The 21,853-nt window shown below is 26.4% G+C and overlaps 4 protein-coding genes across 4 annotated transcripts; 3 read left to right on the forward strand and 1 right to left on the reverse strand.

Moving 5' to 3' along the window:
- The first annotated feature begins 2,742 nt into the window (after positions 1 to 2,742).
- On the forward strand, positions 2,743 to 8,272 carry LOC103570663 (glutamate receptor ionotropic, delta-2). Its single transcript, XM_053739934.1, has 10 exons — positions 2,743 to 2,804; positions 3,557 to 3,742; positions 3,844 to 3,999; positions 5,941 to 6,045; positions 6,109 to 6,172; positions 6,826 to 7,250; positions 7,368 to 7,458; positions 7,518 to 7,673; positions 7,735 to 7,818; positions 7,899 to 8,272. The coding sequence occupies exons 1-10, from the start codon at positions 2,791 to 2,793 to the stop codon at positions 8,238 to 8,240; spliced, it is 1,623 nt and encodes a 540-aa protein (XP_053595909.1). The 5' UTR covers positions 2,743 to 2,790; the 3' UTR covers positions 8,241 to 8,272.
- A 1,233-nt stretch (positions 8,273 to 9,505) lies between these two features.
- On the forward strand, positions 9,506 to 14,062 carry LOC103570642 (uncharacterized). The gene is made up of 8 exons (XM_008548446.2): positions 9,506 to 9,887; positions 10,110 to 10,239; positions 10,762 to 10,855; positions 12,474 to 12,589; positions 12,701 to 12,934; positions 13,008 to 13,213; positions 13,278 to 13,346; positions 13,853 to 14,062. Exons 1-8 carry the CDS (start codon positions 9,866 to 9,868, stop codon positions 13,999 to 14,001), a joined length of 1,020 nt encoding a protein of 339 aa, XP_008546668.1. The 5' UTR covers positions 9,506 to 9,865; the 3' UTR covers positions 14,002 to 14,062.
- LOC103570643 (flexible cuticle protein 12) lies at positions 14,058 to 15,358 on the reverse strand. The gene is made up of 2 exons (XM_008548447.1): positions 15,254 to 15,358; positions 14,058 to 14,452 (listed from the first exon to the last, which is right to left on the reverse strand). Exons 1-2 carry the CDS (start codon positions 15,260 to 15,262, stop codon positions 14,147 to 14,149), a joined length of 315 nt encoding a protein of 104 aa, XP_008546669.1. The 5' UTR covers positions 15,263 to 15,358; the 3' UTR covers positions 14,058 to 14,146.
- A 4,642-nt stretch (positions 15,359 to 20,000) lies between these two features.
- Positions 20,001 to 21,745, forward strand: LOC103570644 (flexible cuticle protein 12). Its single transcript, XM_014442397.2, has 2 exons — positions 20,001 to 20,205; positions 21,320 to 21,745. The coding sequence occupies exons 1-2, from the start codon at positions 20,116 to 20,118 to the stop codon at positions 21,620 to 21,622; spliced, it is 393 nt and encodes a 130-aa protein (XP_014297883.1). The 5' UTR covers positions 20,001 to 20,115; the 3' UTR covers positions 21,623 to 21,745.
- The last annotated feature ends 108 nt before the right edge of the window (positions 21,746 to 21,853 follow it).

A 21,853-nucleotide genomic window follows, 5' to 3' on the forward strand; every position in this document is an offset into this window, starting at 1 on the left:
GCCAAGAAAGTTGCAAATTTTCAAAAGTTCGGGAAGTTATTGGTTTTAGTCCGATTTTCGAAAATCGAATTTCTAAGAGATTTTGACGTTTTGAGATTCTAGGAAGTTATCCTGACTAATTTCACGATGATGTCCGAGTGTATGTATGTATGTATGTATGTATGTATGTATGTATGTATGTATGTATGTATGTATGTATGTATGTACGTACGTACGTAAGTATGTATGTATGTAAATATCTGTAATTTTTGAACGGATGAACCGATTTTGATTTTCCAGGTGTCATTCGACGCGGCTTATCAATATCTGAAAGCTGAAAAAAATCGAATTTGATCGGCAGGGCTCGTTCAGAGATATTCTAAAAATAAACTTTTTTCAAAAATGTTTTTTTTGGATAACTTGTCAAAATCAAAATCGGTTAATTCGTTCAAGAGAAACCGTTGTCGAAAGAATTAAAAAAGAAAAAACATTTTTTTAGTATTCTCGAAATTTTTCAAAAACGACTCAATAAATCAATTTCAAAATCTGATCAGTTGTAGAACTCAATAAAACGCGTCGATTGCCACCTTAACCGTCTTAATCGATTTATTTGTTCAGGAGATATCGTTTGACAAAAAATCGTAAAAAACGTTTTTTTCTCGAAAACAAAAGGATACAAAAGTATTTTCGAGCTCGAAACCACGGAGAGGTCAACTATTATCTGACACAGATGCTGTCAGGTGTCAGCTGCTTCCAGGCGTATATCCATCGGTTCAAACGCGATGATTCTCCAGAGTGCCCGGCCTGTCCCGGAGTTTCTGAGGACGTGGAACACGTGTTTTATATGTGTCCTCGATTCAACTCTCAGCGCGTCAACCTGGAATTAACACTTAAACGGATGATTTAACCAGGAATATTGGTAGATGCGATGCTGTCATCAAAAGCTGCATGGAACGCAACCAGCACTTTCGTCACGGAAGTCCCAAAGGAGCTACGGTCTACTGAAAGGAAACGAGAAAAAGAAGGCCATAGCTGAAAGAAGAGAAGAATTAACTTCAACTACCTGAAGAAAGAGCATTTGTGCTAGATCCTCTCCCTGTGAAGTAATGCCTAACGACGGTTCCCGCGGGAATTCAGAGGCCAGAGACAGAGGAATTGGTTTTAGTCGGTATTATACACATACAATAACAGACACCCTCGTGTGCATCAAGCCCGACATAAACAGGCATCAACAACTAGCCTGTCGAAGACGAGAAATGTTTTTCCAAACCTACTTACACAGAAAAAAAAACTATCTTGACTGAATGTTAATTTTCTTGAGTCAAGAAAATTTTTGGGTCAAAGAAGAAAGGCCAGAATTTTCTTCAATCAAGTATTAAATTTACTTGAATTTTAAACCTTGCGGCAATAAATCGATAATTGATTTTCTTAATAGGAGAAAAATTTTGTTTATTAAGAGAACATTTTCTAGAGACAAAATAAATAAATTTTGAAGCGAGAAACTAAATTTTTTCGCGAGAAGAACATTTTCTTGAAACAAAATAAAAACATTTTGGAGTAAGAGACGGAATTTTCTTGAGAGAAGAACATTTTTTATGATATAGATCGAATCAATTACATCAAGAAATTGAATTTTCTCGAAAAAAAGAAAATTATTTTGAAACAAGAGAAACTTCTCAAACCAAAATACAAATTTATTAAAGCAACAAAAAAAAAAATTCTTAAAGCAAGAAACTTTTCTAAAAACAAGAAATGATTTTTTCTTCATTCAAGAATAAAATTATGAAAAAAATATTTTACTTGAACCAAGTAAATCTTTTTTTCTGTGTACAGACACTCGGATATCTTTTAGAAAATAGTTAATATAGCTTCCTCGGACCTCAAAACGTCGACATTTGATGTAATTTACATTTTCGAAAATCGGAGTAGAAACAATATTTTCAATATTTTTTGTAAATCTTGGATTTTCTTAGCGGGACTTTTTATTATATTTATAATAGTTTTTCCATTGATCGATTTGGGAATAAACATTAAAACGAACAAAACATCTAGATTAAATCAACGATCCGTCCGATGTAATTTTAATTTATATTCTTATGTTGTACATAATAACAACAACAACTATAACATTGAACCAACACACATGATGTTTAAATTAGCAATGATAACAATAATTTATCCTAACATGTGTGTACACAATAAGCTACAACTATCTTTTATCGCAAAATTAATCATGTTTCGTGACACACATTTCTCTATAATTTACCTGCGCGTTATTCATTACTTTTCAACATTATCCTTATAATTTATCTATCAAAGGAACAAACAGCGAACATTCAATTTTATTATACTCAACCCTTAATTCATTTAACTCACGCTTTAGTTCACTGATAATTAGTTCTTGTTAAATATGCGGAGTCTTCATTACTCTATCATATACTTATTTTTGTTATTAATAATAATAAAATTATTTTACACTCGCAGTGAAAATATTTACGCTGATAAAGATCATGACTGGATTTCAGATAAAGATTTTGAGTTAATTATAAAATTTTCATTTCCTTATTCTCGATGTAATAATATTTTCATTGACAATGGTAATTTTATATATTTGATCAAAGTAAATGTGTGATTAATTGTATTAAAAAATATTTATACTAATTTATTATTTTTAATTTAACAGAGGATCCGAATGCAAATATTTTATTTAATAAATTTATAAAAATATATAAATTTGATTATTATGTAAAATATCGGTCGCATGAATGTCAAGGATATTTTTTAGTTTCTTCTTCTATTGATGTATTATTTATGGCCATTAAGAAGTAAGTTTATTAATTATTAATTAAATATTGATGCACTTTGATATTTTCGATAATTTAATTTAATCATAAGTTTATGAATATTAAAAATGAATATAAATGATGACTAAAATTGACTTTTTTAATGGACCGTAAATTTTATTTTTGTATGCCAATTATTTTTTTATTTCATTTTTTAACGCTAGTAGTTTTTAAATTTAATAAACTAGTGAGAGATCAATTGGCAGTAATTTATTTTATTTTCATTTATTTGGGGTATTGGGACTAATTTTTTTAAATTAGTTACTTGATATTTTTAGGATTAATTTGAATTTATTTTGAAAATATTAAGGGCAAAGATAAATGAAGACTAAAATTTATAGCTTCATATGCTGGACTAATTATTTTATTTATTTGAAAAAAAGAGAATAAAATTAAATATTTTAATTTATATTTGTTTATTTAAATAATTTAAAAACGAATATTGAGCTCGAAAACTGCGAAAAGTTTCGGAACTCACCCGCGGGGTCAACTAGTTGCCAAATTTTTTTTTTATCTTTTTTGTTATAATTCAAATTGTAAGGTATAATTTTATTTTATCGGTTTTACAAATAATAAAATATCCGATTAAAAAAATTAATATATAAATATATTGAATACTTACATATAATTATGTACAAATTTTTTATTTATCAATGAGTTAAATAAAATATTAATAATTATTGTCATTAATTGGGTCTATTATTTTATTGTTTAAGATATTCGAAATATTTCAGAATTCCCACAAAAATATCAACATCAGAAATTTTAATTATAATAAACGACCGAGTCGATAATAATTCATCCGAATTATTAAACGTAACCCTTTATAAGCATTCAAACGTTAATATAATTTCAAAATCATACGTGTGGTCCTTGTCTGAAAATTATTTATTTCCTCGTCACTTTAAACGCGTCTCCAGGTGATTAATAATTAGTTGTAATAAACAATAAATACTTTTAATTATCATAGTATTGTAATTTGAACTGAAATATGTATAATAATTATAATTAACGATTACAGGATCGAAGAAATAAGACATCAAAGTGGTATCGTTGATTTACAAGGCCGCGAATTACAAGTCGCGGCATATTATAATCCGCCTCTATGTTATCTTCATTCGACAGTAAATAAAACAGTTGATGGAATTGAAGGAGAATTTTTTACTGCACAAGATAGTAATTTTATTAATCAATAATTATTATAATAATTTACATTAATATCAGTTTATTTGATAAATAGATACATAATTGAGAATTTTGATTTGAAATTATAAAAGCTTTTGAGCTTATTGTTTTTCCACGTCTTGTGATTGTTATACCATCTCTTTCTATATTTTTCTAATTAAAAACTCCGACTGAATGTTAATTAGATGAATCAAAGCTCTCATAACGCGTCCTCAAGTTCTAATTGGAATTTATACTCAAAGTTAAACAAAAATATTTACTTGCAGCATAACCTCAGAAAATTAAGAATAAACAATTCGTTTATTTACATGCAACTAATTACGAAAAATTATTATATCCCTGGTGGATTCGAATTACGCACGATATCTACACGGAGAAAAATGTCGGCTCGAAACCTACTAATTTTTATTATGCCGTCGACCAAACTTGAAACAAGAAGGGAAACATCCAAAAAATTATTATGCTCATATGAAAAATTATTATGCTGTGTCATAATACTTACTACGCGCGAGACACTTATCGATAAGATTTAATAACATTTACTTCTGTATATTATAATAGTTGTGATGCGGCATAATAATTTTTTATAAGAGCAGAGTAATTTTTTGGATGCTTCTCTTTCTGTTTCAAGTATGGTGGACAGCATAATAAAAATTGGTACGTTTTGAGCCCAAATTTTTCTCCGTGCACCATACAAATTTAACTTTTGATATTTTACTTATAATACAATTACTTTCTTGACTTCTTGTGTGTACGTTCAATATATTTCCTTGTTTAGAATAAAAGTATTTAAACGATATTTCTTATCGTATATAGTTATTGTTAAACAAAAAAAAAAAAAAAAAAAAAATAACGATAAACTGCAAAGTTTTTGATACTCAATTAAAACTGACTTTAAAAAAGAAAAAGTAGATCTTTAAATATGGAGATTTGATTTTGAATTTTTTTACTCAGTTATTCCAATCGAATTAATTGTTTTTTTTTTCTCTTAATTTATTTATTGATTCGTTGAACGCCCGAAGAAAATGAAACTTAAAGTCAACGATATAAATAATACCATTTCTCATTGTTATATTTAGGTGTTATGCTATTAATATATATTTTTTCAGCATTAGAAGTAATTGTTATTAGAATTTAAAGTTTTTGTTACTTTTTGTGATTTTAGTAATTGTAACCCGACAGACAATCGAATTTGGCGGTGAAAGTACTGTATTTTTACGGTTAAAGTATCACACCCTACCAAAAAACTACCATAACGAATGGTAACGCTACCGTACTTTACCGTAAACACCACACGGAAAAAAAATTCCTGTTGCTGCAACAGGAGGTAGGCATGTTTCAGCAACAGGAAAAAATCCTGTTGTGGCAACAGGATTTTCCTGTAGCTACAACAGGAGGCAGTCATGTTGCAGCAACAGGAAAAAATCCTGTTGTAGCAACAGGATTAATACTGTTGTCGCGACTTAATAGAAAAATATAGTTACACACTTAAAAATTTTGCGTCCTTGCGTCAAAAAACTTAGTGTTAAAAATTTTTGTGTTAAATATTTAATAGTTTTATGTGTACATTTAACATTTATTCTGTTAAGTCAAAACAAAAAAGTGTTAAATATTTAACACAAAAATTTTTAACACTAAGTTTTTTGACGCAATGACGCAAAATTTTTAAGTGTGTAACTATATTTTTCTATTAAGTCGCAACAACAGTATTAATCCTGTTGCCACAACAGGATTTTTTCCTGTTGCTGCAACATGACTGCCTCCTATTGCAGCAACAGGAAATTTTTTTTCGTGCACGATTCACGCGGTAAAGAACCGTAATTTGCGGTAAAATTCCGTAATTTACGGGAAAATACCGCAAATTACTGTAGGATTTAGGGAATTTTTCGTAAATTACCGTAATTCCGATTCGCCAGGGATATAACAGATAATTTATTTTAGAAAATGAAGTCGATGGTGTTGAAACAAAATTATTTATCATTATCGCTGAAAGATTAAATTTTAAATGGCTTATACGTAAACCTAATGGTCATTACAGGTAATTATTAACTTAACAAATATAATTTATCAATGATCAATAATTATAATGAGTACATTGTAGATATGGAAGACCAAATGGAACAGATTGGAACGGAGGAATGATTGGTCAACTATTTCGTAACGAAGTAAATTAACCTAAAAATAAATAAATTTTATATGTTTTTAATAACTAAAATATATAGGGGAAGGGCAGACGAAACGGGACCTGAGAGGCAAAATGGACCACTCCAACTATTTAGTTAGAAATTGTTTATAACCGGCATTGGCAACTCTTATCATCATTTTTGTATACATTTTGAGTGTCACGGTTTTTTTTTTGTTAGGACTTTTTTAGTCGACTCAGTTGCTGTTAAAAAAAAATTTCAATTTTGGGGGCAGAATGGGGTACCCCCTTAAAAGATGAAAAAAAAAATTTCTGGAAATCAAATAAATTTGATTACATTAAATTTTTTTGTAAGTAATTTACACAAAGAGAAATTATATGTTACATAATTATTGGATGCAAAGGAAGAAAAAAAATTTTAATAGTTTTTATAATAAAAAAAAAGTCATTAACGTTTTTCGACTGACACTCGATTTTTAGAAAAGTTTAACAAAAAAAAAAATTCAAAATAATGCTCAATTGTAGTTATAAAAGTGATTTTGAAAGGTTAAAAAATCATTTTAAAAAAAAATTTTTTTTTTATACAATTTTGGGGAATACCCTGTTCCGCCCGCCCTAACCCGTTTTGCCCCCGCCCTTCTTCTGGCCCCTACGTTTTAATTTTTTTTCTTGTAGATAGATATCGCATTCAGTGGAGTTTGGTTAAAACACGACCATTATCGTTACGTTAATTTAACAAAACCATGGTACCAATTATTTATAAATTTTTTGGTTCCTCGACCAAAACCAGAATCAAGTTTTTGGGCGCTGCTTCGTCCATTGTCTCTGGGAGTCTGGATGGGGATTTTAGGAATTATATTTCTTCAAAGTCTCTATGTGTACATCAAAGCCTGGATAAATCCTAACATGGAACCGCGATACAGAAGTTATATTACTACTTTAATTGAATTAATCGCTCGGCTAGTGGGTACTTGGGCGCCACAAAGAATCAATGGATTAAAAATTCAAACTCAATTGTGGCATATGGCGGGTGTGCTTGTCGTTACTGCTTATTCTAGTAGTTTAGCTGCCAGATTAACATTTCCTGAGTATGAAGATCGGTAATTATTTAATTATAATTAAATAATAAATATTAATTAATATTGTACGACTTTTAATGCAAAGCATTAGATAGTGTTTTACGATCACCAAATTTTTTTATTTATTATTTTTCGAAGAATCGATAGACTGGATCAGTTTATTGAAAAAAATCTTACATGGGGTAGAGAAGGTCCTGTGCCAAAATTTGACGATTATTTTAATTTAAATGTAAGTTATTATTGTTGTGTAATTTAATTTTTTTAATACTTCTACGTTAAATGTATTAGGATAAATATGCAAGTAAATTTCCGGATAAATTTAAATCAGAATTTTCACAACAAGAGCGTCATGAAAAAATAAAACAAGGAAATTATGCAATAGTCGGACGTATGATCGACTCGATATTTTTTCCAGAAAATAACATCAGCAGCTCTGACCTCAGGGTAAAAAAAAATGAATAAATAATTGGCAATTAAATAAATTAATAAAAATAATTATTTACAGAATTACAGAGTAATGAAAGAATCAGTAAGTGATTATTATGTTACATTTGCAGTAAAACCTTGGCTCGTTAAATCATTTGACAAAGTAATATAATTATAAATAATTAATTAATTAATTGTTTAAATATTTCATAAATAATAACTATTATAAAAAATATTAACCAGGTGATTTTGTGGTTAAAAGAAACAGGACTCTCTGCTTATCATCTACAAGATGTTATTTATAGGCGAACACCTCTACATCTACGAGAAGTATTAATTGAACATGACATTGAAACCCAAGAAGCTAAAGCTTTACGTCTACTTCCTCTGAGCGCCGGATTCGCATTTTTATTTTTGGGTCTTTTTATTTCGTTTGTTGTATTTTGTTTTGAACTAAAATCATTTTATCGCGGTTCTTTGTCAATGGCAATTATAAACATCAAGTCAACAAAAAAACCGCTTAAAAAAATGAAGAAATTTTTTAAGCGCCTGAAGTTAAAACGATTGAGATCTGGACAAACATAAATGTCTAAAGTTTTATTGAGATTTTTATTCAAGAATTTTGAAAATTAATTGTGAGATAGCAATTTAATTTTATTGGGTATTATTTATTTTAATGATTTTAATTATAAAGTTATTAGATTTCATGAATAAATTATAAATTTACAACAATCACGAATTTACAAAAATTAGTAAATTTGTTAGCATTAAATAATTGGAGTGTGTTGATAGTATTTTAATAGAATCGAGTTGATGATTTAAAAACTTCGAATGATTTGTAAATTTTCGAATTTAAAAAAAAATCAAATTGTGAAGAAAATTTTACTTGTTCGAAACATTCGAATTTTTTAATTTTTTATTTATTCATAAGTTTTTACATTGATGAATTCTTAATATTCAATTCATCTTTCGAATAAATAATTTTAGATTTTACGAATGATTCGAAAATTAAACAAATACTTCGGAAATTAAAAAATCATTCGAATACTTCACAAACTGACGAATTAATCAAATAATTTTAAAATTTACGATTAATTATAATATTTCTGATTATTCTATTCGAATATTAATTTTTAACTTTATTTATGATTTAAAATTATTTGCACATCTCTATGAGATACATTAAAAATACTAACGTAATCATTAATAATAAATTCCACTTTTTGCTACTATACAGAAATTTTTAATATTCCATTTTTTCGTGATAATGATTAGAATAAATAAATAGATTACACTGTAAAAAAGCGTTGTTAAAATGAACTGATATCGATGTAGATATGCTACTCAACGGTGTTATCTAACTGATGTTAAAATACAAATTTGACTTCTTATACTTCAAAAATAGAGTAATTTTTCTTTTAATATCGGGAAAAATTTAAACAATGCTACCGGTGTTATCATTTAACATCGATAACCTTAATACCGGTTTTTTACTGTGTGGTCTTTCAAGTTCTTCATATCAAATATAAAATTTGATATAATTTTAAACGTTATTTTTTCTCAGTAATAAAAATATAGAACAAAATTGAAACACTTATTATATTAGTTTATCGGTAGATAAAAATTAAGAAATTTAATACCATTTATTATTAATGAGATAAATAATAAACCTTGAAGGTGAGTTACTCAATAAACTCAAATGAATAACATATTTTAAATTATTGATTAATGCAGATTATCATGTCACGTGGCTGTTAGATGTATCATTAAAATTACGTGTAACAAATAAAAAAAATTCATTATAGTTCTTAGTGTGTTTAATGATTGATAATAACATTACAGTAATTTTTTTTAAAATATTTAATCGTTGATATGAATCATAAATAATTTGCGGGAATTTGTATATTTATTAAAAAAAAGTATTTCACATTGCAATAAAGATACCGGTTTCACTATAGTGTATGTTATTATCTGCAGTAACAAACGGTAAAATCATCTTAAGTGTATATGTGTATATATATATAGAGTGACATGGAAGATGCGAATAAAAAAATAAACTTTGTCGCCAATTTACTACTCGGGTTACTTTAATTTGCTCAGTCTATCGCGGAAGTTTTAACTTGCATCAACAATATTTTGTTTCTTCGTTTATTACTCTAGTTTTTGTTTGTTTTTTCCTAAAGCCTTAATTTATTAATAATAAATTGAAAATGCTGAGAAAAAAATTAAATGGTAATTATTTATAATTATTGTATTGTTATAAAAAATATCATGAAAATTATATAAGACATTTATCAGACATCTATGATTACGCGCTAAAATATTTTATATATTTATATCAAATGCTGCAAAATACCAAAGGAAACAAATTTTGAAAGATCTGTTTATTATTTTCTAGTTTTACATGGGATTATTTATATATCAATATTTTTTTTTTTTTTATATATATTTTAGTGTCACCATCAGAAAGTATTGATGATCATTTAAATAATTTAATGTCAGATAAAAATAATATTGTATCAAATTTTAGTAATGTCACGAAAGAAAATTTGCCTGATTGGTATGACGAAAAATTATTTAAACTGTAAGTTTATTTTTAAATTACTTTATTAAAATTATTTTTTAATGGTTTATTTATGATTTTTTTTTTTTTTACTATTAACTTTTCTATAAAAAGAACAATTTGCAAAAACTAGTAATTGATTAAAAATATATATAATCATTCATTTTTAAATATTTATTGTAAATTATAATTATATTCATAAATATAATTTGCTATGTTCATAAATTTAATTAAGCATAAACAAGCGTCGATTTTTGCTTCTTAAATACCACGGGTGGGATTCGAAACCACGTCCGAATTTTTATGAGGTATTTAATTGCGCCCATTGTAATTTTGATTTTGTGTGGAAAATTGAATTAACTAGATAAATAAATAATTGAGAACTTGACATAACGAGTGAATATAATTGATTTTAGTGTACTATATAAAAATAATTTATCAATTAATTATAGAAATATGTAAATATTTAAAGGCCAGTAAAAAATTTTGAAGTAAAGCTGTTTTATAATAAATAATATTTAATTAATAATATTTATTATTCAGAGGACAAGATTACTATAATAGAAATGTATTATCGTTGAGCGCCGCAGCACTCGCTGGATTAATAACTGTTCTAACAATACCAACAACTCTGGATGTAAGATAATTATTATAATTATTTAACATTAATATTTATTAATCTTGTTAACACGTTGTAAATATATATTATTACACATACGTTTTGAATTTAATATAAAAGTATGAACAAACGTTAGTTTTAGTTCATTTAGATCTACGGCAAGATCGCAGATAAAAAATAAAACCCGATGAAAAATAATTTTGTATATAATTATATATGACTATATATAATCAAATCTGAAAATTTCCTAGATCTGGTCATACATAATTATATTTAAAGATGCATGAACAAATATAATCATTCATAAAATCTCATTTAAAATATCTGTAAATTATTAATTAAGTTATTAAATTGGAATTTATTTATTGTCTTTGATTATCGCTGAATTGTAGTCTATTTTTCTAGTCTATCTATAAATATGAACAATTCATGACATTACTTAACTCAAATGATCAAATTGATACATCCTACGTAAAAAATGCACCAAATGATGAATGATAAACATAATTAAACATATGTAGATTTCATATCAATAAAGTCTGATCTGATCTAATCATATATATTACACATAACTATTTATGAGTTTATATCAGTCATGTCTGATCAGATCAAATTTTGAGCTCTTCAACTCAAATAAAATTATGTATTGCATTAAACTACGAAAATTAAAAATCTCAAATAATTGAAAAATGTAAAACTATCAATTTTGATTTAGATTACTCTTAAGATAACGTATAGATTTCGGCAGAATCAAATGGAATTAATCATAATAAAGAGCAAAAAGAGTTTTTAATTTGATCATAAAATCAAAATATGAAATATACAAAAAAAATTCAGCGAAAATTACTTTCTTGGATGTTTTGTTGACGACAGATTCTAAACTAATGGATCGATTGCAATAAATTTGATGCAGTGATTAAAAGAGACGGTGAAGGTACAGATCTCGTATACTTTTTATAACATTTAGAGCATCATATTATGAGATAACTAGAGAAAATCGTTATTTTTTTAATTTTTCGCCATCAATATTTCTCGAACGAGTAAACCGATTTTGATGCTTGATACAGATATCGATGTGTTTTAACGATTGCAACGATCGACGCAGTTAATTGAATTCTAGAGTTTATATAGTTTTGAAATTGATCGGCTTAGTCATCTCAAAGATATTTCAAAAAAACCCTCGATTACCATTTCTTTCTTCAACGATATCTTTCAGATAAATCACTCGATGGAGATGGTTCTTACGGCAATCAGTGCGTTTTTCCAAGTTCTATTGCTGATTTAATTTCGAAACTAATCAATAATTTAAAAAAAAACTAAAAAAATTTTTTTTTTTCGTATTGCTTAATTATACCGGAATCTATTCAATTGAATGATTTAAAATTTAAGGGAAAGTTAGAAGCTAACAGGCGCTTTCGATTGCCACAAGAACCATCTAAATATTCCATTCAGTCACAAAGTTATGGAGAGTTCGCACACACGCCTCACGCTAAAAATAGAATAGTGTCTTAAAAGCTCATTACGTCAACATTTGATGAAAACTCGATTTTCTAAAATCGGACTGAATACAATAACTTCTTGAATTTTTCGAAAATCGACGATTTTCATAGCAGAAAGTTAAAAATGAATTTTTCAGATATTAATATTCACAAAAAGAAGCGGATGTCCTCGTACGGCTTACAAAAGATATTTTGAAACCGTTTTACATATTTATGCATTATACACTTCAGATATTGATGATCCTAATTCAAGGTAAACCGATAAAAATCACTAGTCCTACTTGTTATTCGTATATATAATATATATGTATAAATATTTAAATTATAAATCAATCTCATCTTGTTGGTTTGGAAATTGATGCAGATTTTGGAAGTCTTTGAACACAATAAGATGGAAGCACTCGACAAACAGTAAAATAGCTGGGGAAAGAAAAGTCGGATATATTACTCAGCGTGATATGGCATTAACTCAATTCGGATTCATTGGATACGCGTTGTTGGAACCTCATAAACTGGGTCTTACTAATGAAAAAGAAAGCCGAGAGGGTTTAAATCATTTCTGGCGGGTCATTGGCTATATGATTGATATTTCTAACAAGTAAATTTATTTATATTACATAAAATAAATTTTTGCCACTTTTTTTGGTTTTTAATATCTGGTACTTATTTAGAGTCAACATTTGTCGGGATACCGAAGAAGAAACGACGGAACTTTGTCGGAAATTACAGGACCAAGTGTTTACAAAATGGATTGCTAATAAATCAGAACAGTTTACTCAAATGATTGATGCATTATTGGAAGGATTTTGGTACATTGATGTCGCTTTAGATAAAGACGCCATGATGTACTTTTGGTATGATTTAAATGGACTGACATGTAAGTATTCTATTTCTTTATTAGCTGAGTAACTGATAACTCAATTAAATTTTTTTTTTTTTAGATGAAAAACCGTTGAGTTTATACAGCAAACTTAATTACTGGTATCGACAATCAGTAATTTTTATTCTTGGTAATTTATAAATTCGTTTAATCCAAAAACTTTTTTACAATCAGCCTTTTTTACTTGTCTTCAATTTCCGGCACGGATGCTTCGATCGTTGAAAATCTGTCTTTGATAACTTAAGCATATTTAAAATTTAAAAACTATACCCAACTAATAGTTATAAGTTATAATTTTTGTTTTTGATTGTAGATATAAATTTCTATTGATCAAAATTAAATTTTTATACTAACAACTATTTTTGAATTTATGAACATTGTTTTGTTATTAAAGTTACAAAAATATTTTTGTTTTGAGTCTGATGCTGCATATAGCGGATTGTTTTTAAATGAGGCTGGTGAAAAGGGCTAATTGTTTTTAAAATGTGTTATACATAGTTATATATACCTATAAAAATTTTTAATAAAAGTATATATAAATATATTATACTGCGTATACATTGTTTTTTACTCGAGAAGTTAATAGAAAATTCTAATAAATTAATTATTAAATAATTAATAAAATATAAATTTCAGGTGTTCCAATTATAGGACAACTAGTAAGAACTGGTTTCAATAATTATTTAAAATTAAACTATTGGTTTTTGGAACGATGGCCTGTCATGGCATGGATTAAATTTGGTAAAGAAGATAGTAAAATAAATTTATATCCAATAACAACTTAATTATTTATAAAATAACTTATTAATTAAAAAAAGAAATAAATAAACGATACGAGTAATTAAAATCAACGGAAGTATTTATTGAACATAAAATAAATCAATAAATTGGCACAAAATAAAAGAGAACAAAGACCGTAAAGTAGGAAATTCAAGCAGGAATATGTTCACCAGATGGTTGGAATCCATTCTCGTCGGCGACATAGGTGACTGTGTATTGTTTGCCGGTGATGGGGTCGCTGTAGCTGAAACTTCCTCTGACTACGATTACAGGAGAGTCTTCTCCGGGAACGTTTCTCAATTCACCAGATTCTTGGACGTTTTGGCCGTTAGATAATTCGTAGCTGTACTGGTATCCATCTACTCCAATGTTGTTGTTCTCTTGAGACTTAACGACGACGACCTCTTCTACGGGAGCAGCTGCTGCTACGGCCACAAGGACGACGAGTGCAATTATCTATTGACGAATAGTTTATTTAATTATTTAGTTATAAATTTTTTCTGGCTTTTGAATTTTCGAGTACTTAGAAAATTTGTTAAAAAAATATTGAGATTCAAATTTTAAAAAAAATTGTGATTTAAATATTTATAGTTTTTGAACAAAAAGAAAAAAATTTATTTTGATTTTTTGAAGCTTAGATTTTTCGCTACAATTTTTACAAATTATTGATCAAATTTCGATAGTTAAATATCGAATTCTAAGTCCCAAGAAATTCATGATTTCGAAAATTATGTTTATCATTTTTTTCACAATTTTTTTTTTTTTTTTTAATTAAACTAAATTAAATATCGGAATCTAACAATTGAAATTAAATGAATGAATTAAAAAATTTAATCTTTAAGTCTAGATTTTTTGATTTTCAAAAATTTAAACAACTCTAAAAATTTATTATCGAAATATAAAAAATAAGTTGTCAAAATTCAAACAAAAATAAAATTTTTTCACTTTAATTAATTTTAAAGTTTACAATTATTAAATTTGAAAAAAAATTTAACTTAAAAATTAAAAATCTCAGAAATAAAATCAATGACTTATTAAAATAGTGCAAAAAGTCTACTTTTACAATTAAAAAATTTTTAACATTTCCAAGATTAACAATCAAAAGTTTCCGAATTTCTGATTAAAAAAAAAAACCGTCAGCTCTTAACAAAAGAATTTCACTATTAAATCCTTTATTCTAGTAAAAAATTCCATCACTTAAATAAACAAATTTATTCAAAAAATCACAAGCCAAATTTAAAAAATAAAACCACGCACCATTTTCATGATGAATTATTATTTTTTTTTTCTACTTGAAATAAAAAACTACTAGACTTGAAAACTAGAAACTGTACTTATTCCAAGTTGATCTTGACTTTATATACTCCCAAAAATCCAAATCCTCTCTATCTCCCACCATAAATTTTTAACTGCCATCCCACTGCTAAACTAATCTCACCCGAAACCTATTGCCGAAATTATAATTATAATCAAAAATCTAAATAGCCGTTACGCAATATAATAAAACCCAAGACTAAGACCAAGACTAAGACCAACCCAAGATGACGATCATGATTAATAGACACCATTACGGAAGTTAATAGTTCCAAGTCATCAATAAATTGTTTACCGCAATTTAAATAACAATATCCATTGAATAAATTATTTAAAAATTAATAACAATAATAATCCATAAAATCATTACTCAAGTAATAATGTAATTAAATAATTTAATAAATATTCAATGAATTAAGTAATTTTTTTGTATCTGTTTTTACTGCATCGTAAAAATTTCATTATCACCATCATCATCATAGATATTAATGACGGATTATTTAATTTTAACATTCAAATAAATAAATATATTAAAAAAATAACATATGAAAGTTTAATAATAATGATGTAATGTCCTATATAATATACTGGTTTTTGATGATATATGGTAATTAGTAAATTACTAATAGCAAAAGCATCAACGAACACATATTTAAAGATGTTACTATCAGTCTGTTAAATGCCAGGTAAATTATAAAAAAGAAGAAGATAAATTTATAAATATTGATGAAAAAAAATTGAGTAAATGTTGGAAGAAAAAAAAAAGAAGGTAACCTTAGGTATAGAAGTTGAGGTTGAGGTAGAGGTGGAAATGGAGGTAGAAATGGAGGTGGAGAAGGAGGTGGAGGTGTAAAGGTAGGTTTTATTAGGTACAGAGAATAATCTGGAGATGGGATTACGTAAGACCGACCAGTGCACATGGTTAAATGTCACCAGTAAGGCTTCGGGTGAACATGCACTGTCTCATCAGCGCATCTTTTGTTAACAGGATGCACGGCTGGAGCAATCCAATGCCCTTTTGGTAAATACTTTAGCCCAAGACGGTCTCCGCTATGCTATACTATGATATATTATTTTATTTTAGTTCAGTTCAGCTTTTATCAAGACTGGGGAAAAGGAATTTTATGATATTTTTATACTGTTTAAAATTTCATCGATTTTCAAAGATGATTGTCTTGGAAATTTTTTTAAATTTACGATACAAGGGTATATTGGGATTTGATTGTTATAAAGTAATAAAATTTTAGTGCACATCATTTACAGAATGTGTGCATTAGAAGCTAGCTAATAATAAAAGCTTTCAAAATTATGATTTAAAATAATATTTCTTCTAGATTTTTATATTGCGCTTGAAATGAAAATTTTCAGAGCTTTGTTATGTTTTTTTTTTTTTTTAAATAAATATTAATATTAAGAGAGTGAAATAGGTGATTTTCAAATGAACCATTTTCTTAGATAAAGACTCAAGTCATATTGAATAAAATATTTCATTCGATGCGTAAAGTTATTATTTATTGAATTAAATGCTTTTCGTTTGGAAATTTCAGTGTATATCTGAGAACGGTTCATTTGAAATTTCCATTTGCTAATGTAAGTGTAACAAGGACCGTTTCGTTTGTTCACATGTGTGTGAGAAAGAGAATAGATGGCAAGTCCTCTTAATATGGTCATTTAAAAATTTTATCGATTTACAAGGACAACTGTCATGAAAATTAAATAAAATTTATTTATTTTACGTAAATATTTATTTGTTTACATAATCGAATAAATTTAGGTCAAATTTTTAATGAAAATTCAAGGTGACTATTTAAAAATATATGTTCTATGTGATTAATCAAAATATTAAGTTTGTTTTAAATTTTAAAAATACAGTACTTTATTTTAAAAATCTTAATTAGTTTTCGATATTTGTGAATTTATTCAAGTCTTGCTATTAAATGTATCGTATTTAAAAACTAATTACACATGAAATAAAATAATTTTAAATTCAAATTTAGATATTTAAAATAGCTATCAGCTCTAAAACTAATATTGTTCAAAATTAATTCACTGGTGGGCAACAACAACAAAATTAATTATTTAAATAAAATTAAAATAAAATACATTGTGATTTTAATTTTTATAACATTTACCCTTGAAAATTTAAAGTTATGTGAAAATAGAGTAAATAAATAAGGTTGTTATAATGATGTTTATATTTCATATTTATGACTAATTTTAACTTGAATAATTACTTCAATTGATTTGCTTTTAATTTTAAGGTCAATTTTCAACAATATAGAGATTCGATTGAGAAATGTTTTTAGATTTTGAGATCAGGTTTTAAATCTAGAGGCAATAATAAATAAAAAGGAAGAAAAAACGGATGGGGTTTAAGTTTGATCTAAATATATATAACCGAAACTGAAGTAAAGGTTGCTGTCTATAGTGTAATTATTAATTATGTATTGAAATTGTATGTAGTCCCGGGTCATAATATCTAGCCTCATCGAACCTCAATCTAGCCTCATTGAACCCAAGTAAGCCTCAATCAAGCCTCACTTAGCTAAAAAACTATTTTGAGCCTCAAATAATGCTCATATAGCCTCAAATGATGCTCACAGATCCTCAATAAGCCTCAAATGAACCTAGTCTCGACTCAATGAATCAATAATAATAATAATAATAATAATAATAATAATAATAATAATAATAATAATAATAATAATAATAATAATAATAATAATAATAATAATAATAATAATAATAATAATAATAATAATAATAATAATAATAATAATAATAATAATAATAATAATAATAATAATAATAATAATAATAATAATAATAATAATAATAATAATAATAATAATAATAATAATAATAATAATAATAATAATAATAATAATAATAATAATAATAATAATAATTTTACGAGTTCGATCAAATGTAATTTAAATTCGATTAGTATTATTTGAGGCTCTATGAGTATTATTTGAGGCTCAAAATACTTTTTTAGCTAAGTTAGGCTTGATTGAGGCTTACTTGGGTTTGATGAGGCTAGATATTATGACCTGGGGTGTAATTAAATTTTCATAAAAATAATTTTTTTAAAAATTTGGTTTACAATTCTGAGTAAACTCAAACGAAAAACCTAAAGCAATAATTAATAATTTTGATTAAAAATTACTCAAAATTAAGCCTTTTTTCATCCCGTAGCAAGATTTAGAAACAGAAGAGTAATTATTTGTCCTGGTCCCAATTTACATACAATAATAGAGTAAAATATATTATATAATTTTCTCTGAGTAGATAACGTAATTTTTAATTTACAAGTTTGTGATAATTCTAATATGCAAAACTACAATTTCTAGTAGATTCTTTAGACATTTACTGCATTTTTCTTTATAGTAAAATTTTCATAGAATTTTGCTATAATTTATTATAATTAGTCGGGTAAGTTCAAAAAATTTATTTATTTTTATTTAAACTACTATCAATTTTTTTAATTAAAAAAATAAATAAATAAATAAATAAGTAAACATTCCCGTATTTTAAAAATAAAATATCTCCAAGGTAATAAAAACTAAAAGTTCTACCTAAAGGTCTAATCTCTCAAATTAACATAAAAATTTTCAAACTCAAAAATAATACCCCGTTTCTTCAAAAATAAATTTTTTATTAAATTCAGCTGTTCAGCCAATTAAAAAAAAAAAAAAAAAAAAAAAAACTAAATGCTAATTTTTCATCTTTCTTTTTTTTCATCATTCTTAATTCAAATGATTTAAAAAATAAAACGGAAGCGATGTAACAATTTGTAAAACAATATCTAAAACTTCCGTATCGAATCTTTAGTTGCGTTAACCCTTGCGTAACCAGAGGGCAGATAGACCCAGAGGTGAAAGAAAAGAAGAGGCGGTTCGGGCACTCGGTCGCATCTCCAAATGGCAAGGTCATCATTTAAATTTATTACGTAATAAAAACTTTCCTCACGGCAAATACGAATGAGGTATCCTCTATTTCATCCAAACTCATCTCAACTCAACTATACTATACTATTATATTATGTAGCAGTGATTATTTATATATATATTCGAAGAGGTAAAAGAGTCAAAGTAAAAGCAGTTGAAATGTCACCATGCGCAAGGACGTACATTCTTCTATAATCCTACTTCTTCTTCTTCTTCTTTTTTTTCCTCCCTTTCCTCTGCCTCCCTCACCAGACCTTACTCATAATCTTTGTCAATCTCCAAAAGCCAATAGTTAAATTTGTAATAAATCCAAATATATATATATATATATATATATATATATATATATATATATATATATATATATATATAATTTAAATAAATACCTTAAATGAAAATCGTTACCTTGTTAACGATTTCGTCATAAGTAACGTCATCAGTAGCTAGATTACTAAGAGAAGATGAGTCGAGATGAGTTGGATGTCTTCAGTTGCTTTTACTTTCTAAGTTTGATACTTATTTTTATTTAAAATTTTTTTTTTTTTTACCAGGTCAAAGGTCGTGTAAATGTTGCGCGTCATATTTATTTTTGTTTCTCAATTTATAAATTTATAATTATTGTTATTAATTGTCACTGTAATTATTTATATTTATGTCATTAGTAATATGAAAAATTAACGAGAAAATTTAATCACTTACGCCCCTAGCGGGTAAAATGTTGGAGTTAGATACTACTGCGGTGTATTCTTATGGAGGATGCACCTGGATGCAATCATTTTTATTAATGCTACTAAAAGTAGTGGGAGATAAGTGGATTTTTTTTTATTTACGAGTATATAAAGGTACGAGTGTTAGATGGAATCTTGTGTATTTTATCAAACGTTGCTTAAGACACTTCTTATTATTTGTATTTTCTCGTGGTTTTATTTATCAAATATGAAAACGGTGGGTTGCTTTTTTTATTTTTATTTTTCATCATTGATAGTAATTTTAAAAATTTTTATATCCAAATTATTAGATAGTGAAAGTGACGTCTAGACAGTTGATCAGAAAATTTTTTTTTTTGGTGTGCGAATTTTTTATTTTTTAATTTCGGAGCTGGTGTAGGAATTGTTGATATATTTAAATTAAAGTTATTTATTCAAATAATGATTGATAATGTAAAGAGTTTATTCCATAGTTTATTTTATTTTTTAATATGACGAGTTAAGAATTTGGATTTTTTTTTTTTCAATTCTTTTTTTGATAAATTACTTAACAGATTGGTTTGAAAATAATGAAGGCTATAAAGTTTTATTAACTCTTTAAATTATCGCACGAATTATTTAAATTGGTTGATTAATTTTGAAAATATTAACAATCCGTGGAAAAAAAAATTTTGGTTTAAAATTTTGAGAATTAGTTGAAAAGTATTTTAGGTGGAAAAGAACCAAAAAAAATTTTAGTCTCAAAATTAATTAAATATTTTTTAATTATAAGGTTTTAAAAAATTTTAATGAATAATAATTTTTGAATTTACGAGAACCCAAAAAAGTATAAAAATTAAAAGGTGGAAAATACTCCGAAAGTTGAAAAAAATTCTCAAATGTAAATACGATTTTGAAATTTTTTTTTTTTTTTTTTAAATTATTTGACAGATAGATTTGAAAATTGTGAGGGTCATAAAATTCCATTATCTCTCAATTATCGTAACAATTACTTAAATCACTATAAATTACGTGGGAAAAAAAATTTTAATTTGAGATTTTGAAAATTAGTTAAAAATATCTTTTAAATAGTGAATTTCAATTCAATTTTTTTTTTATTTGAGTCTCAAATATGTTTCTAATTTTAAAAAATACTAATTCTTAAAAAATTCGGTACAAAAATTATTTTTTAATTTATATGAAAGAAAAAAAAATATTATAAGCTAAAAACATTCAAAATTCCTATAATTAAAAAAAAACTTTTCCATACTTTAAATAAAACTTAAAGCAGAAATACAAAATTTTGAAAAAAAAAAAAAAGAAGTATCCAAGTGTACAATAAAATAAAGAATGTTTTTTTAATTCAAATATAGATAATAATCCTGCTAGTTCTGGTGTCAGTTGCATCAATCGGACTGTCAGCACCCCAGCAAGAAATAACAATAGTTCGTCAAGAAGAAAACAACAGTATCGGAGTAGGCGGTTACCATTTTTCTTACGAGCAAAGTGATGGACAAAAGCGTGAAGAAACAGCGGAGCTAGAAAACGAAGGAACCGACGACGAAGCCATGAAAGTTGTCGGCAGCTACAGTTTCGTCGCACCCGATGGCAAAACATACAGGGTAGATTACACTGCCGACCGTGAAGGTTACCACCCTGTTATAACTCTTGTGTAATAACCACTCGCTTTCTCAACAGACATTTAACAAAAATAAAATAAAACTAAAAAAAGAAAAAAAAAATATTAAATGTCTATCCTGTGCATAATGTATAAAAATAAATGATTTATATCTCCTGCATTTAAAAGTATTTTTTAATTTTATAAAATCTCCTCATTACTCAGGATTTATTTCTCATACAAATATTTAAGAGAAAAAAAAATACATTAATTAGTTAGTAATTGATCG

Source organism: Microplitis demolitor, chromosome 6 (assembly GCF_026212275.2).
Source record: "Microplitis demolitor isolate Queensland-Clemson2020A chromosome 6, iyMicDemo2.1a, whole genome shotgun sequence".
In the NCBI taxonomy this organism is placed as follows: Eukaryota; Metazoa; Arthropoda; class Insecta; order Hymenoptera; family Braconidae; genus Microplitis; species Microplitis demolitor.